General features: G+C 40.4%; 1 protein-coding gene across 1 annotated transcript in view; it reads left to right on the forward strand.

Annotated features, from left to right (window-relative positions):
* The window catches only part of GPD2 (glycerol-3-phosphate dehydrogenase 2), a 119,262-nt gene that overhangs the window by 93,820 nt on the left and 6,078 nt on the right, over positions 1-19,364 (forward strand). Inside the window, exons 13-16 of the mRNA XM_075829303.1 lie at positions 2,241-2,399; positions 9,363-9,475; positions 11,859-11,937; positions 13,612-13,710. Of these exons, the coding sequence (XP_075685418.1) occupies positions 2,241-2,399; positions 9,363-9,475; positions 11,859-11,937; positions 13,612-13,710 (450 nt within the window). The remainder of the gene's footprint in view (positions 1-2,240; positions 2,400-9,362; positions 9,476-11,858; positions 11,938-13,611; positions 13,711-19,364) is intronic.

A 19,364-nucleotide genomic window follows, 5' to 3' on the forward strand; every position in this document is an offset into this window, starting at 1 on the left:
TGGGTTACATTTGCAGAATTATTATTATTTATTATTATTATTATTATATATTTTTTGAATTCATTTATTCTGTGCTGAGGATTGGACATTCACTTTAAACGATGTGCAACCGATTTTGTTTGCATATTCAAAAATGTAGCACCTTTGCAAATGATCTACCGTTTTGTGTATACAGCTTTTATTTAGACCTATGTATCTCCATAGGTAAAGACTACAAACACCCTGTGTTGTTTGATACTGCACTCTTGTGTCGGGGTCCCTTACACGGACCGACGAGGGCCATGGAAACGAGCAAAGATCAAGGAGACAGCTCGTTGATCGGCGCTCATTTGCTTCTTTCACAAGTAGCCATGTATGGGGACGAGAGGTCATTACCACGATCGCTCGTCCCCATACATTATTATCATGTCGGCAGCACATCTTTTTTACACAGGGAGTTGTGCTGCCGACAACGATATTATTTTCGGCTACATAAACGATACGATCAGCAGATGAAAGAGCGTGAATCGGGAAATATATAAGGGAGTAACACATGACTGCAGGATCAGACCAAACGGTACTTATATGTCGTCTGTAACCCTGGGGTCAGCTAGCAGAGTACATGAACATATATGTCCCCATTACATCACTATCTTCTCACCCTGACCTTGGGACTTACAAAAACATTAATGATACTAGACCTAAAAGGTGCATCACAACCTGCGGCGTCCGTGACGGGTCCCTTTAAGGTGCTCCGGCCTAGTCTTTATCTCCTGAAGCTGTTTATCCGACTTGAGTCTCATATTTTGGCGTGCATTAATTTTCCTCGCTGGAGACATGACAATATGACCATTTCATGAGGGAGACATTTGTCTGGATGACTATTTCCCACATATTCCTTCACTGGGATCAGTTAATTAGGTCATATAAAATTTATTTATCTACTTCACTTCATTAGTCGAATCCACGTTAATTCAGTCACAAAGTAATTGGGAAATGTCACACCAGAAAAATGTTTTCTCCCTGAAATGGGTCATGTTGGCATGTCTGCCACTGTCATGCATTTCATTAGAGGAGACTTTTTAAAATGAGTGACCTTACTAACGTTTTAAAGATCTTTTCTTTATTTTATACTGAGTGCGGGGGGGGGGGGGGGGGAATAATTATGGAAAGTCGCACATAGTGGTGTCGTCCTTGGCAACCAGTCAGACGGCGCTTTAATTATTTACACTGTAGTAACAAGATACAGCTAAAATCTGATTGGTTGCTATGGGATATACCATTTGTTTCCATTTGTGCTGATCTTTTTATATATGTCTTGTGTAAACCGTTATTTGTCATTTGTTAGAATATTTATGGTGGATTGTTGAGCTTTTTACTGTCTGTGATGAGATAAAACTATAGCGTTTCATTTATGTTTTTTCACTTCCAAAATATCCAGGGGTGCAGTAAAATTAAAAGTGAACCTATAGGCTATGTCCACCATCACAACCCAAATGTTTTAAAAATTTTTTATTGTTCCAAGCTATCTAAAATTAAAGAAAAAAGCAACTTTGCATATTACTTTAACTAAAATCATCCTACTATTTTGTGTCTACAACTCCTATACAGACCTATGTGTCTCCATGGTAACAGACTACAAACTGTCACATACCCTTCCATCTGTCCCCTGGTTCTTGTTAATATGCATTTGCTAAGTTAGTAAGAAGTAGGGGATTGATAGGAGTGAGTATGGCTGCAAGATAAGATGACACAGGGTTTGTTGTCTGTTACTCTGGATATGCATAGATCGGCATAGTAGCTGTAGACACAAAACGAAAGGACATTTTTTATCAGGACTATTTGCAAAATGTGTTTTATTTTTCATTTTAGATGTATTGGGGCATTAAAAATGTGAGTACAAAGGTGGAGATGATCATGAAATTGGGGGCCTTGTGCCCCCATTACCTGTAAATGAGCCAGCAGTAAAGGGGGGGGGGGGGCGGTAAAGTACAAATGGATAAAGCCCACACGTACAGTCTCCTATGAAAATAGCCAAGTCAATGTTTGTTTTTTTTTCATCCCAGGAGTCTCCTAATTAGTCTTCTGCTTCTGATCTTTGCGAAATTCAGGGTTACTATGCACTTCTGTGAATTTCTGCATTATCAAATGCCAGATTAAAGGGTTGTCAACATATATTGAAAATCTCCCAGCAAAAATCTCTCATATATTGAGCAATAGACGGTCAAGTATTTTACATTTATTTGTCTTTCCTGACACAGGTAAAATACGCTTTGAGGGAATACGCCTGCACGGCTGTGGACATCCTTTCACGACGCACACGCCTTGCGTTCCTGAATGTACAAGCTGCTGAAGAAGCTTTGCCACGAATTGTAGACATCATGGCCAAAGAATTAAATTGGAAGGAACAAAAAAAAAAGGTATGGTAGTTTGGTATAATAATCGCTTTTAAAGGGGTTAAATGGGTCTGAGCTGCAGTACCAGACACAGCCTATACACAAGGGTGGCGCTGTCTTGAGGGGGGGGGGGAATGTTTAGCAGAATTTTTTTTATCTCATACAACGCTTTCAATTATTTTTTTCGTGATCATTGTAGACCTGAATAAGACCCAATGTCCAAAATAGTTTCCATATTTGTTGTGAAGAAGTTCCTGTCCCACTTAGCGTTAATTATGATACAGCATCTGCGGACAGATCCTAGAATCTTCAGACTGCCACAAGGAGTCTAATGCTAATGTTGCTTCAGTGATACAAGGAACACTGCAGGGGCACAAGTGCTATTAAACCCCAAAGAATTAGTCCTTGTGCTCGGAGCATTATCTGTCAAGCTGAATATCCAAATTAGGAATCAAATTAGTCAATTTAACTAGGCTTGAAGATGAATTAAGTATGAAAAAATAGTCAAGTACATACATAAAATGCACTGTATAAGATAAGCTTAAGAACATCTGGGGTGTAGCAATAACGGGCTCTTATATACATAAATAGAAAAGACCTGGTTCGCTCAAAGGCCTGTCACCTCTCCACACATGTCTGTTTTAGTAAATACTTGTATTCCCCATAAAATAAAAATTCTGGAACATCTTTTCTTAGATCTCTAAATTGTGTCATTCCTCTATTATTCTTCCTGGAAATATATGAATAATTTGTCAACTGGGTGTCACCAGTTGGGGGTGTGTCCCTACACAGATTAACAATGTCCAATCAGAAGTGACAGCGTAAGAATGGGTAGGGACATGCTCCTTTAGGATCAGTTCACACGTTGCGTAAATACTTCGGATTTTCCGCAACAGAATTAGTTGCGGAAAATCCAAAGCAAATGCAGTAGCAGCGAAGTGGATGAGACAACCAATCTCTTCCACACGCTGCGTAAATACTGAGCAGAAAAAAAAACGCTCAGAAATTGACCTGCGGTGCAGAATTTTATTCCGCAGCATGTCAATTGTATTTGCGTAAACGCTGATTATTTGTTGTGGGAATTCCCCATTGAATTCAATGGGGAGGTAAAACCCGCAACATAATAGCAGTTGTTGTGTTTTTTGCAGTCGGTGCGCAGCCATTCCGCCGCAAAAAAAGCAACTCAGAAAAAAAAAAATCTCATACTTACCCAGAAGTCTGGCGGTCTCCTGGGATAAAACGTCGGAGGACATTCCGGGGGCGAAAAAGTGCACCACAGTTTGGTGAGGTTTTTCACCCAGAATTCCCTTCGGTGCACAGGACGGCTGCCGTTACGCAGCGTATCTGCCCCATGTGAACTCAGCCTTAAGGAGAATGGTAACACCCAATGTCAATTCATTCATACATTTCAAAGAGGACTAACAGAGGAACGGCACAACGCAGAGTTCTAATAGGAAATGAAAGTATTTACTAAAATAGACATGCCAGTGGTATATTACGTCTAAGTATTTTTTTTAAATGAACAAGACTTTACAACATCTTCATTCAAGTAGAACCAAACTCTTGTGTAGAGCGCAGGCCTACATGGCAACAAACACCATTATAACAAAGCACCTGTAGGAGGAGCGGACTAGTCACCCACTGTGCCACTTTGTTGAAGCCCCACAACCCTGAATAGCACCCCCTGTAGGAGCAGCTGCACATGGGGCATGGCCACCGCACAACCGCCACCCGCTTTGCCTATACGGTATACCTACGTTAAGATTAGTTCTGCTTTTTATAATCGAAATGTGTGAAATCTCTACCGATTATATGAATCAAGGGAGTAAAGAAAGTTGCATGTGATTCGATTATTGTCTTTGTAAGTGGTTTCCAATTTTTGGACAATCGTTGATCCCCTTTTTCGAGCTATGAAGCTCAATGTGACTAAAGGCAAAGCAGACTCCATCAAACAACAGAGTTCTGCTGAACCCTGGTAGGGAAATACTGGTCTAGTTGCTAAAGGGGCCAACAGTTGGCGAAGTATTTGAAGTTGAGGGTCCTTCTAGTACGCATCCATGGCAAATACGGTAAATCAAGTGCATGTTGTCATTTTCTCCCATATTATCCCCATTTATTGTCTCCAAATGGACACTGCAATGTGTAGATGGAAGACCAAGTGGAATCCTGGTTTTCTTAAAGGTGTTGACCAGCATTAGAAAAAGGCTCTTCTGTAAAATTCCTTAAAATTTGGCAACCTTGAGATGACTATTGGAGGCTTCCTGACGATTGCACCTACTTTTTGTACTGGTTTTACTGGCGGTGCAATTTACTTGGGTTTTGCACCTTGTTGTGATTGTAAACATGTAATTTAATACCTACTATGTGCCTTGACTTTGCTTTTACTGTATATTAATAGAAAAATATTTGACAGAAAAGAGACCTTTCTTGTCCATGGACTATGTCTGGTATTGCAGCTTCGCCACATTCATTTTAAGCTCGAATTCACACTGTGTTTGCAGTATCTGCTTGGCGTATGCTTTCCCAGCGCATATGTCAAAAGCATCCATAGGCCCTCATTCACCCGACGGAGGCCCAAAAAGTGTCCCTTTGAGTCTCCATCAGGCTGGTATACGTCTGTATAAAATTTTTTTCAACTGTATAGAATAGCGCAGTCTGCTTAAGTATTCCATGCAGAGGCATCCCGCAAAAATGTATCTGTGCAATATGTTTTTTAGCATGGGAGCCTGGGGACGACGGTATGCCTATACTCCTGACGTATGCTTCGAACGTATACAGCAAATGTAGTGGGTATAGACCCTAACGGAGATGACCTGCAATTCCAGACAGCCCATGGACTACAGTGGCGCTGTTTCTGGGGGACAAAAGCAGACCCTTTTCTCTAATCCTGGACAACCCCTTTATGGTTCATTGACCATTAGGTTTGCATTACATTCTATTTAATTTTTCTTCCTTTGGGGACCCGGAGCATTGCTACACTAAAGCTAACCATAGATAACATGACACTCATCCACACTTATTTGGTGCATGGAAATATGGGCACGACCATCACAGGAGAACCCGAAGCTACTGGATTTTCCCACTTCTGCAACATCACGTCAATTAGTATCACATCGTATTGTAGCGTCCGAGCTTTAAACTTAAAGGACGGGATGTGGGGGAGGGGTAAATATTGCAGCATGCTTTTTTTTTAATGAAAACGTTTCCGTCTGAAGTCAGGATAAAGCTGAACGCGGTCTTACTTTCATACCTTCTGAATAAAAAATGAACATGTCTGGGTCGCATTGCCCTTTATTATAACGATCACCCAAGACCAGACTTGATTGTAGATCTTTGGGAATAATAGGGTGCTGATCACATGACCATTTGAGGCCTCTCTGTCATACGTACAATAAAGGAAATTCACACGGCGATGGCCAGTTAATGGAAGATAAAGACATTTATATTTAAGGCCACGTAGGAGCAGGGGATTAATTGGTATTCCACCGCTCTGTGCATATTGCCCTTCTCCATCCTCACATTTCTCATGCAAAAAACAGATCAGCGCACAGATTATGACAAATTGTTTTTCTCGGCACAGAAAGAGATCCTTTTTTTTTTTGAGCAGTTGTTTAAATTTTTCCTTTTAACTTGCTTCAGACATATGTTTAGTTCCTTCTCCCCTCCTTTTCCTAACCGTTTAATTGGAGCTCCCAACCAATGGGTAGCAGCGGTTTAGCAATATTTCGGTTTTTTTCGAATACATGTGGCACGATAGGCTGGCACCTTCCAATAGTGGTGACGTCACATTTGTCATTGTATTTTCTAGTTAAAGGGACGCGAAACCTTAGAGATACAAGCTGTTGTTCCCTGTTATCAGCCATTTCTGGCTATGGTGGGACTCATCGCAGTGTTCCTTGGTGGGATCACCAATAAGTCCAGTAAGATGTCTTCCCTTATGATCACTGATTTATTTGACATATTTTCAGTAGTAGGAACAATAGGCCTCATTTGCCAAAACTATCGGACAGAAAAAGTAACTGTGTTGCCCATAGCAACCAATCGGATCTCAGCTTGAATTTCCTATACTGCTATAGAAAAATGATAGCTGCGCTGTGATTGGTTTCTATGGGCAACAAGGCCAGCTTCCCCTGTGAAACAATTTTGAGGCCCATTGGGGCAGTTTTACTATTTAAAATGGCATATGTGCTATGGGCCAAATGTTTAACTGTTTTAGACACTTTTTTTTCGACACGCCTGAAATTGTGGATCGACTTAAAATGCAACACCATGCACCAAAATATGGCAATAACTAGGCTAACTAATAGGTGGGATAAGATAGAGGAAAGTCTCTAGCATGTCTAGCCAAATTCATTTTATGGCGTGTGCCACTTTAATCAATTTGGTGCATTTTCTAAATGCCTTGTCTAAGTTTACCCTGTCTAAAACTCAGAAAGTATTAGTAAGTCTGTCCCTCTCACGGATACATTGATAAGGCTTTGGGCTTCATTTATCAAAAAAATTGCCCATAGCAACCAATTAGAGTTCAACTTTAATTTCTTAAACTGCTCTAGAAAAATGAAAGCTGCCGTGTGATTGGTTGCCATGGGCAGCAAGGCTAATTTTGCTGTGAGACCGTTTATATAAATCTCCCCATTAGAGTGATCTGTGTAAATGGTATTGGTATCTTTTTATAAGGTGTGGTCTTTAGGTTTAGTGCTTCAACTTTTTTGGCACACTCGCAATAACACAATGCTTGTATTATATATATGTGTGTGTGTGTGTGTGTGTGTGTGTGTGTATATATGTGTGTGTATATATATATATATATATATATATACACAGTCGTCCTGCTTCTTGTAATAGATAATGACTTAGGAGATGCACAGCAGCAGTTGCCCATATAGAGATGACAGGATGCCACTAGGTACAGTCACGCTACGGCCACACGTTGCGGTAAAGACGTTGGCGGAAGCAACATTGGCAGCTATAACTTTCAGCCATGACCCCTGTACACCACCATCTTGTTTTTATATATGAATTTTAGTTTATTAAAGCGTCCGGACTGTATTCTATGTGGTGGTAACCTCTTGTCTGCATGTAAAAATGCAAAAGAATTTTGAACAAAATTACAAGCAACCCGCAAAAAATCTCGCCAGCAGCCTTATTTATGTAGGCTGCGCTACACATTGTTATGGCACTCCTATTGTTTCTCCATCTATACATACGTATGATGCCTACAGACGGGTTAGGGATCCTCTGTGGGGTCCCTATCTGGTTTGAACATCCCTATGAAGGAAAATTTTGGAATCGCGGGCTTAGAGAGGATCTGTCACTAGTTTATTAATTCCCTATCTCCTAACTAATCTAATAGGTGCAATGATGCTGATAACTACAGTGTAAAAAATGTTTCTTTTTTGCAAAGTTATGGGTATTTTTCTAAATATGCTAATTTGGCTATACTTGCCTAATGGGAGGTGACTCTCTTTCTTTTCACTCTGGGCGGTGTAATGTTTCCTTTATGACGCTGTCCAATCAGCTTACAGCTCCTCCCCCTTCCATGCCCAGCAACACAGCATGATCATATAGTATACAGCTACCATTCCCGACCGTGTATTCAACTGGTGATCCCTCCGGATGTTTCACAGCTAGAACTGCGATCCTGGTGTCATATGAAAGATTAGAATCTCATGTTTCACATGTAACCACTGTTTCAGTCTCAGTCTCTCACACTGTGTGAAGTAGCTTCATGCTGATAGGATGGCATCAGAGGCTGTGAGGAGGCTCCACCTCAGGAGAATCGCTGGTGCTGACACCCACTTGTCTAGTATAGCCTCATTTCCATATTTAGAAAAAAAGCTGATAACTTTTAAAATATTAAACTTTTTTGGGACACACTTTTCACTATCATTATAAGTGTGACAGCGCCTATTAGATTAGCTAGGAGATTGGGAATTCCTAAACTAGTGACAGATCCTCTTAAAATGATTCCATAAGTCATACGAGGTCATAACGTAGTAGAAAGTGGCTTTATGAACTAATGACGGGAGATCTTGTCTCTGAAAGACCATCGATATATGATCATTGGGACTCTCTGCTGTAGAACCCACTGTGTTTAGCTGGTCCCAGAGGTAATATGGTTTAGGCCCCATGCACACGACCGTACTTTTTCCCTCCCGTAAATACGGGTCCTTTGTCACACGTTTTTAACCCGTATTTACGGACCCGTACCCTTAAATACGGGTCCGTTGTCATCTGTATTCCACCCGTATTTACGGACCCGTAAAAAAAAGAGGGGCTGGAAATGGGTCACATGATCGCTCAGACGCCATATTCTCTGCTTTTCTTTATTCAAAAATTTAAATCCCCGACGTCACCTAGCAACGCTCCCGTAATTACGGGTGCACACACGTAGCCACCCGTAATTACTTGAGCCCCATAGACTTCTATGGGCCTGTCCGTGCCGTAATTACTCCCTGAAATAGGACATGTTCTATATTTTTCAACGGCCCGGGCGCCTTCCCGTAGGCAAACGGGAAGGTACCCGTGGCCAATAGAAGTCTATGGGCCCGTAATTACGGGCGTTTTTACGGTCGTGTGCATGGGGCCTTACCAAACTAAACAACCTCTTGAAAACTTACCATAAATATTAGATTTAAAAAAAAATAGCTTCCAATACAGAATTGCCTGATATCACTACAAAAACATACAATATTTCCAATATTTTAAGCAAAAACAATGCCACCCCATAGAGAGGGAGAGAATGTGTCAAACGCACGCTCTGTTATAACGTCCTGGAGAACGTCGGTTTATGATCAAGTAGCCAAAAACGGCAACATGGCAGACTAAAGGGGGCAATACGGCATCTGCGAAGAAAGAAGTTAACCAAAAATCGCTCAATGGTGGGCACAGTCAGTCTGAATTGTTCATTTCGGCCAATACTCATTTAACATCTACGACAGGTTTTATATAAAATGTTTATTTCTTGTTTTCTTTGTATTTTACCAGGAAGAATTGGAAACAGCAAAGCAGTTTCTGTATTATGAAATGGGATACAAAGCGCGATCTGAACAACTAACCGATCGATCAGAAATTAATTTATCACCTTCAGATATAGACAGGTAAGAGGGTCAGATGTAAAACCCTTGCAGCCTTCTATTTTACTTTTTGTATTTCTGTTGTGTATGTAATACAGATTGTAATTCCAGTGAGAATCACGTCCAGCCGCCTCTGCTCAATATATTTTGGATTAAATCAAAATCAATATACATTAGGAAATACAGCCGAGTAGAAAGCATTTGGTAAAAAGATGGGGAATCTATTGCTATGATTTTACTGTCCTAATTTAATCTATCCATGTAAATCATCGTATCTGCATTTCTATCATTGCAGTGATAACATTAGCCATTATTGCCTCAGCACGGACTTGTTTTTTTACAATTAAAGGGGTATTCCGACATTGTTAAATCTTAAAAAAAGAAAAAGTTAACTATGCTGGTTATAATTTTTTTTAATATACTTAATTCAGCATCGTGGCCCACTGCTCCCTCGCTGCCGATACTTTGTTTACAAATCTTCGTAAATAAGTGACGTTCATAAAGGCTGTTGTTAGCATGCCACCGTAATGTTATATCCGTTCCTTGATTGGCTGCGTCGGTCTTGTGACGTCATCATGTACAAAACTTCATTATGCGGATCTGTAAACAAAGTAACAGAGTCGGACACAGACAGCTGAGGGCCCCTGTGCATAAACCGTATATGGGCCCTTTGCTCTACAATATCTCATCACAGATCGTCCCCTTACGTCTCTATAACAATCCATCAGTAATTGTTAGCCATAAAATTCATCATCTCAGGAATTTACATGCAAACTAACAGACAAAAGAAGGTTACTATAAGGTGACAGTGGGCCCCTTACCGTATGGGCCCCTGTGCAGCTGCACCAATGGTAAATCAGCCTCTGATCGGGCCATGGTAGTGAACACAGTTTTTTTTAAACCGCAAATACATTACAAACCGTTTTATTAGCCGTGACCACTCGCTGATCAGCATCATTCATTTGAATGACACGAGCTGTGGTACGAGGCACAGCCGTATGGACGAGTCTGTGTCTGTTTAAGCAATAAAGAGGGCCCATTCATTGTGCTGAACATTGATGAAACATTGATGGCCTATCCTAAGGATAGGTGTCAATGTTAAAGTCGAAAAGATCCCCCTTTAAAGTTAGGATGTTGTTTTTCTTTTGAGAGATTTTTTGAGTTACAATCAATGTTATATTACAATATATTCTCATGGGAGTATCTTCGTTTTTAAGTGTCTGTTTTTATGAAATGTTACGTAGTAGTGAATGAGTTTGGAGCTTCAGCGATGGCTTTAACCAATCACATTGACTGTTGCACAGAAATGATTGTGATGTCCCATGACAGACCAATCAGCTTCAAGTGGAAACTGCTCAATTATGTATTCTGAAAAGGCGGAACCCCTAATGAATATTAATGAGCAACTATTTTAGGTTAAATCAGTTTTTATTAGGCATTTCAAAAATAAGCAAAATTAGGTTTGGCTTATACAAGGATACACGAAAATCTATCACAATTAAGTCACACATCTAAAAAATGTTTCCATAATGATAAATAAAAAAAGGGAGAAATAACACTTCACATAAAGGGAGAAGAAAGAGCATGTTACAGTATAGAAAATAGTACAAACTATAACATCAGCAGGATAGTAATTGGGTTTAGCATAGGAGAAGAGTCGTGTATGTGGGGAGAAAAAAAACGCTATCCTTTCAAAGACAAAGTGCGCGCGCGTGTGTGTGTGTGTGTGTATATTATGGATGGGGTCCCCCCGTAACCACTGCTGATATCCAGACTTCAATGCGCATGATATTCTTAAACTCCTCAACCCACTCAAAATCTGCGGATAAAATCTAAGAATTATTGGATGTGAGGCCCTGGGGGACCCTGAGGACCTGCCAGATACATTTTTCTGTTGTCTCTTTGCCTAAAGCAGAGAAGCGAACGAACTAGGGTGGGATCCTATATCATCCCTCCACCAACCCACGAGTGAGACCAAAAAAGCGAGTGAGGAGTCGAGGGAGAAAGTGTAACGTTCTACACGCTTCCATTGCTAATTTGCATAATCTGTAGTCCAACTAAGAATGCAGGAAAGCAGAGCCGCTTTATACTACATAGAAAAGTCTGGAAGCCCCGCTTCCCCTCTATTTACGTTGACTGAGACTATTATAACTCAGATGGCGTCGTGCCCCTTTCCAAATAAAATGACTGGTAATACGTCGTAAATGACAGAAATACTGTCGGGGTGGGGGGATTGGGACGCTCTGGAAAAAGTATAATAGTTTAGGTAAGCTATCCATTTTCAGCACATTTATCCTTCCAAACCAGGAGAGGGGAAGAGTATTCCAGGTCAGCAGATCCTGTTCAATCTATTTATGAGCAACCATTTAGTCTAAGATACACTCATCGTCTAATCATTTTACTTTAGGTATAAAAAGAGATTCCACAAGTTTGATAAAGATAAGAAGGGATTCATCACCATACTGGATGTCCAACGTGTTTTGGAGGTGAGTTAGGCGTTATTAAGAGAACGCCACTAAAAACGCATGTAAATTTGTGTAAATTTGTACAGTGAAAAATCACCATACTTAGTGCTGGTTTTATCAAAACGCAGCAAGATCTGTCTCCAAAAACGCCACTAAAACACCACAGACTAAAATGCTATGTATGTAGACCTCACCTTCTACTATAGACTTTCAACTAACATATAGTCGAAGAACCCTGCTGCGGAAGACCACATAATAATACTAAACACTGTGTGTGAAACTGGCTTTACTACAATAAACTTTTTTTTTTCACTTTAAAGGGGTTGTCATAGATCTTATTTTTCAAGAAATAGCGCCACTCCTGTCCATGGGCCTATATTGCAGCTCAGGGGAATGTGGCTGAGCTGTAATACCAGACACAGCTCATGGCAAAACAGTTCCTATTGTTCTTTTCTCCACCAAGCTTATCTGACGCGGTCTATAAAACGGTTTCATTCATTCACTCATGTCCGCTATGATGTCATCAATTCCACAAGCACACTTAGTTGTGTTCTTCGTCCTCCTTCAGCACCTGTCGTCTTGCCTATCTCCTCTACTGTTGTCATATGTACTTCCTATTTGAACACTCTGTCGTCCATCTTTACTCTCCTTGGTTTTTTGTCCTCTTAGTCATCCATCCTCCATGTATCCTCTCCATCCTCTCTCCTCCAAAACTCTATCATTCATGCTGACCGTTTCCCAGAATTCATCCCCCATCTTTATAGTTGTACACGCCTTCATCTTGAATACTCTGTTACCCTTTGTCCCTTCTGTAACATTATATCATTCATCCCATCAACATTTTTGTTTGCCCTCCCCACTATTTCCTACAATCCGCCCACCTTTATCCTGGGTTCTCTCATTCATTTATCGTCCTTGAATGTTCTCTTATTCATCCTTGGTGTTCTAAAAATCCTCTGTTCACACTAGCGTCATGGCTTCGTTCTTAATAGAGCTATGACAGCAATGACCGATCCCAGCATCCCAGATCTCAGACAAATCCCAACAAATTCTGTCGGATCCCATTCACATATATTTGGGACTTTTACGTTTTTGTCGGGGTTGTGTTATTTTTGATGGTAAGAAAAGCGCGGCAGACCACGGAAACCCCACAGAATGGGAATAACACTATATGAATGGAACCTAAGAACAATTGGAGGAGTTGTTTTTTTTAACAAAAAATTAAATATGCATTTCTCATAGTAGCAAAATTTGCAGAATTTCTCATGCCCTGGACAGGTCTTAAATAAAATAAAAAATTAACAAATAAGGGTATGTTCACACGAGGTCATTACGTCCGTAATTGACGGACGTATTTCGGCCACAAGTACCGGACTGAACACAGTGCAGGGAGCCGGGCTCCTAGCATCATAGTTATGTACGACGCTAGGAGTCCCTGCCTCGCTGCTGGACAACTGTCCCGTACTGAAAACATGATTAATGTACGGGACAGTTGTCCTGCAGCGAGGCAGGGACTCCTAGCATCGTACATAACTATGATGCTAGGAGCCCGGCTCCCTGCACTGTGTTCGGTCCGGTACTTGCGGCCGAAATACGTCCGTCAATTACGGACGTAATGACCTCGTGTGAACATACCCTTAGTGAAATGCCATTTTCTGATGTTTTCCATAATGCCCAGTATGTCTTTTCCTTTAGAATATAAATGTTCAGATGGACGCCAATAATCTACATGAAATCCTGAATGAAGTTGACTTAAATAAGAACGGGCAAGTTGAGTTGAATGAATTTCTACAGGTCGGTACTATTTACATTTGTTATGATGTGTTCATTGTATATCAGATACAGCTGAAAGGTTCCATGTAAAAGTCCATGTAATTAGTGAAATTTAGAAAGTATAAGAAAACATCTGATTGACTTTCTTAAAGGGCTATTACAGCTAAAGAAAAATAAAAAATATGGAATTTGCGTGTGGACTAAAATAATAATTATGCCCATACTCCCCTTGTAAATACCCTGCTGATCAAGCATGGACCACTCCATGTCCCCATTGATCTTTTTATGACACTGCAGAGAGGACATACTGTACCGACACCTACAGCCAATCACAGGCCATAACGATGTATGGCAAGGGATTACTAAGAATTTGATCCATATCTGACTGGTGTTTAGTAGATTTGTTTTCTGTATCGGGACACTAGCTGTTAAAGGGGCAAACATTGCAGGATCTCTGCAATGTTGGAAATGATTTTAATTTGGAAGAATCCGTAAAATCTTAAAGCAAACCGGACAGCAAAAAGGGAGGGGCTTAAGTCAATTTGCATAAAAGTGGAATTTTCCTTTTTCTGAATTATTAACAATGGGCATACCAATTATCGTTACAATTTTCCTCTTTCTGATATTTATAGAAATTTTCAGACTCCACTGAGTTTTAGAGATGTCATCCCCCCATCCCATCGTACACAGTAGTGCTATTATAACAATGTTGCTGCCTACAGGTTATGTTGCATTGTGTGGGGATTATCCCATAAGCGGTTCGAGCTGGATAAATTTATTATAGCACAAAGAAAAATCGTGGGCAATCTAGTCATTTTTCTTGGACAGTAAATGTACCCTGGCATCAATGAAACACTACGTGCTGGATTATTACATATTCTGGGCCATCAAATCAAGAGGTGAAGGATGGAAGAAAAAAATACCTAGGGTTAGCCTACGTAACCATGCAGGCATTAGGATTACACCTGAGAGTTAGATAACTTGTGGGGCTTGCAAAAAAAAACAAAAAAAACATAAAGTGAAACCGTGTCTGTAGTGGTCCGAAAAGAGCCCTTTACCTGTAATAATATTATTTATTTTTATAACCTGCCATCTATGTACTATTTATATACGTGTATTCAAAAAAAGTTAATGTACCCAAAACTAAAAGTTCACTTTTGTATAACTCATGGTATGTGACCCCTTCATTATATGATTCACATGTCTGGGGTGTTGTAGACCTTAAAGTCCTAATTTAGGCCTACTGACCCCATTACATCTTCTCACTGATCACTTTTTTTTGTGAAAAATTGCAAGGTATTCAGTGTTACAACTTTTGGATTTTGTGGATATTTTTTTGTTTTTGGTTTTACTCTGACTATTCTGATATCTAAAATTGCAGTCTCCAGGTATGGCCAGTTTCATACCAGCGTATTTGTAAAATTGCATAATACGGATCTGCAATATAGGCGTATCAGTATTGCATCCTTGTGATGAATCTGTAATACTGATTTGCTGTCTCGGAGGAAATTGAAATACTTATGACAGCCCCTATGTACGTATGCAATTCTGATGTTATACAGATAATGTACAGATGTTTATGTATTTTGAGCACTCTCCATAGACTTCAATGGGCACAAAAACGCCAATATGGGTGAGAGTAGTGCTTGCTGCGTATGTATTTTGTATGCCCATGTGACAAATCCACTAGAGGGAAAGAGGCCTAAGTGGGACTTGTGGTCCCTCACGGCTATCTCTAGACTTCAAAGCTTCATGTGTGTAAGTTCTTGGTAATGACAGAGTCACTAAAAATCCAGAATATCTGATAGGCCGGCACCTATGAGTTCCTGTTTATTCTGTATTAAAGAACTAGCTATGTAAATGGTTGGACAAAAAGATATGATATAACAAAAAATTAGTACAAAATAAAAATCACTCAACTTTTTTTATGTAGATTTAACCTGTGAAACATTGTTAGAAGTAGAATTCAGAATTTTGCTTGAACTGCTGATATGGGACATACACACATTTTCCTAAATTTTTTCTCTAGTTTTCCGCTCTCCTTCTGTATTACATTTCTTTATTTTTTTTACATGGATCTGAAGGTGTTTTTGTTTGCAGGTAACTATGTAATAATCTGCCACAATTAAATGGGTATTCCCATCCAATGAAGTTATGACATATCACTAGGATATGCCCATAAAATCATGATCGGGGGAGGTCTGACCTCTGCGATCACAAGATCAGATTCAAGTGAATGGGAGGGGGCTGTGTTGTAGTAACTTCCACAGCGAGTGGATGGGATTTCCGCTGTGCAGGGAAAAATTATGAAGAAGCCGCAGAGGGTTACTTTATTCTCAGGATTATTAACCTTGATTTTTAGGATTGTGGGGGTGTCACTGAAGTCGGACCCTCAATGATTATTAAGTGATTCCATATTGTAGTGATATGTCATCACTTACTACATTGGGAAAACAACTTTAACATCAAACAATCTACACTAAAATTCTATTGTCAAAAAAAATCTTCTTACCCAGCTGGGGACAAGACATTGTGAAATGCTGGATTAGCGGTTTTACCTCACTCCCTGGCACTTAGTTTGAGTTGGCAGTGGCTCTGCATTTTTGGTTATTGAAGGCTTCCTGTGCTAATTTATACATTCGGTGCCTAAAATATCGCTGGTGAGAGATGTGTCTAAAATTATAGTTTTATTTTTAGTTGTTTTTTTTTCCTATTTCTATTTTGTTTTTGAGCTATTTTTTTTTATTTTATTTAATCGTTTCTGGTTTCCTGGAGAGCAGCAAATTTTTGAACACACAGATTTGATCTGGCTGGATTGTAGAGTTTATTTTCGAGTTTATTTTTGTAAAGTCTTTCTTACTCGGACAGGTATTTCAGCTGCCTGCCAGCTTTTTCCTGAGCCAAGGCGATGATGAATGCGGAACATGAGATAAATTAATGCTAGGGATTTTGGTCAATGTCAGCCCTTTCTTCCTGATGTCAAGTTAAACAAACAAGATCAAGGCAAAGGAAATGGTAATTGTCTCTCTCGAGATGAGCTGCAGATAAGAGCATTGTTGAATCTAAATGCAGAAATTTTTTAGCAGCAGTGTCCAGCATCACAAAAAAAAGAATAATTATTCCTTAATACATTTATCACCGTTTCAATCAGATTAAATGCATATTCTATTAACCATTGACAACAATGAATTGTTCCTTTGAAATTATACTGGAAACATTTTTATTCCCTATTTGACAGGAAGACCATACAGAGGATTGGTTGTATATAGAATTGCTTTTATATCTTCCGGGAAAACTTGGCTGTCATCTTGAGCCCAAAGTGGAGATTGTAATTGCGAGGAAGATAAAGTAGACAATAATTCATTTTCATGATTTTAGTTGAGGCCGTGGGGAATCGGTATTGAGCTGGAGAATTCAGATTACAAACACACAGGTGAACGCTTGCAAGTCAACATCGTTTAAGACTTTACTAATCTCCTCAACTGAAATTGATAACTAGTTTCATGCATCATTTACAGCCTTGCGAGGCCGAGCCTCCATTGAGTTTCCGAGCAGAGAAACATCTCATTCCGCCAGCAAAACACGCAACATTAGTTTAAGGAATAGTCAACTTTTTCTCCCCAGCAGATAAAATGTGTCATCTTAATAACTGTGATGGAGAAAAACCACTTATCTTCTATGTTGTAAATATTAACCCTGTTCTTGTTCAGAGTCGAATTCTAGAGTAACCAAAAACATTGTTTATGCGGTTGACATGGGTTGAGGAATCTGTTCTCATCATTTATTAAAGTAGCGGATGTGCAGTCAAAGAGCGAATATAGCGGGCAGAGCAGAGGCGTAACTTGAAGCTCCTTGGCTCCAATGCAAAATCTGTAACCGTGCCCCCACCTACCATGTGCGGTGTATAACGCTGGTGTCTTCCCATGAGGTACAGGGGCGTCAGACCAAGGTACAACTGCTACCACTACGCCCCTGCGGCTGTACTTCAACACACTGGGGGGAATTTAACAACTTTTGCCCCTGAGGCTGAACTTTAAGGCACTTTAGGACCCAAAAGTCACAATTTGCATTGAAAATTGTGATTTTTGGGCTTTTTACACCGACCTCACCATTTTTGTAAATAAAAAGGGCATAGCTTCCCAAAGTGGGCAGGGCAGCATCGGCCCGGCACATTTATTATACATTTTGTATAGCGGAAATCTACGCATATAAGGCCCTGGTGCTGCTCCACATAAGGACGTGGTATGAGTCGCGACATGCTGAGGGGAAGCGGAGGGGTGGGTATGCTTATTTTTTATTTTATGTCCGATGGGAAGGGGGAAATGGATGGTGCACAGCCAGCCGAAAGATGCAACACATTTATTTAGAGGAGAATGCCTCTTGATAAATGTGTGGCATCTTACTTCAATAAATTTGTTTTTATTAGACATGCGTATGAAACGCCAGTCTTAATAAATCTCCCGTACTGTAGCCAACTGGAGTCCTGAAACGTACCACCACTTATTAAACTATTACTCAGCTATTCTATCCCTCGCTGGTCCAGTGATTGGCTGTAGCAGTCACATGAATGTACAGCATATCGCTGACCGCAAAGTAAACAAGGACCACCTGGGACTACAGTTGCGCTGGAGCGTCAGCAGATTTAATAGGTAATGGTTATTTTTTTAATTTAGCTGTTAGCCTTTTTTTTTTTAACTCCCGGACAACCCCTTTAAGTCCCTGTGTCACATGTCATTAGGACATAAATTAAAGTATGGGCTTTTAATAGCAGATTTAACACTTGTTCCATGTCAAGTCGTCACAGTGAGATTGTCTATTGACAAGGGACTGAAACCATTCCCTGTCACTTGTTTTGACTAATGAAAAGGTTTTTGCTCATATCGAAGGGTTGCCAAATAAATTATAGTAAATTTGTCGGACCGCGGAAGGCCCCTTTTTTCTAAGCACCGCCACATTGAGACTTTTGCGGAATTCCACCTTAGTCTTGTTGCTGTTTTTGGAGTTAAGATGTTGGGTAAATGGACACATCCTTATTACTGATCTTTATGTAATAGGGCATCCTTACAAATCTATGGGCCATACTGTACCAATTTAAAATGTAGTCCTTTGGGGGGTCTGTTGTGGCATGTTCTATTGCATGATGTATTACGGTGCATTGCTTCTAAAGGAGAGTAGGGGGCAACATACCGTCAGAAAACCCCACAGGGACTTTGTGTACTGCCATATGGGCTGAGGCCTAATATATCGGACGTTTGGCAGCTACTGAACATGTTTTGTTAGACCGGAATACTAAGGCCCCATGCACACGATTGTGCTTTTGTGGCCGCAATTCCCCCGAAAATCCACGGGTGAATTGCGGCCCCATTAATTTCAATGGGCCCATGCACACCACCGTGGTTTCCACAATCCGTGCATGGCCCAGGAGCCTGGACCGCAAAAAGAACGGACATGTCTTATTACGGCCGTGTTCTGCGGTCCAAGCTCATAGAAAATAATGCACGTGGCCATGTGCACGGCCCGCGATTTGCGGGCGGCTTGCAGGTGACACTCCGCGGCCGGCCGACCCTGAAAATCACAGCCGTGGACATGGCTACGGTCATGTGCATGAGGCCTAACAGTGGTATAAAAGTGACCTTTTACGATGTCTGTCCAACTCCTGTGTGATATAAAAGGTT

This window comes from Rhinoderma darwinii, chromosome 6 (assembly GCF_050947455.1).
Source record: "Rhinoderma darwinii isolate aRhiDar2 chromosome 6, aRhiDar2.hap1, whole genome shotgun sequence".
In the NCBI taxonomy this organism is placed as follows: Eukaryota; Metazoa; Chordata; class Amphibia; order Anura; family Rhinodermatidae; genus Rhinoderma; species Rhinoderma darwinii.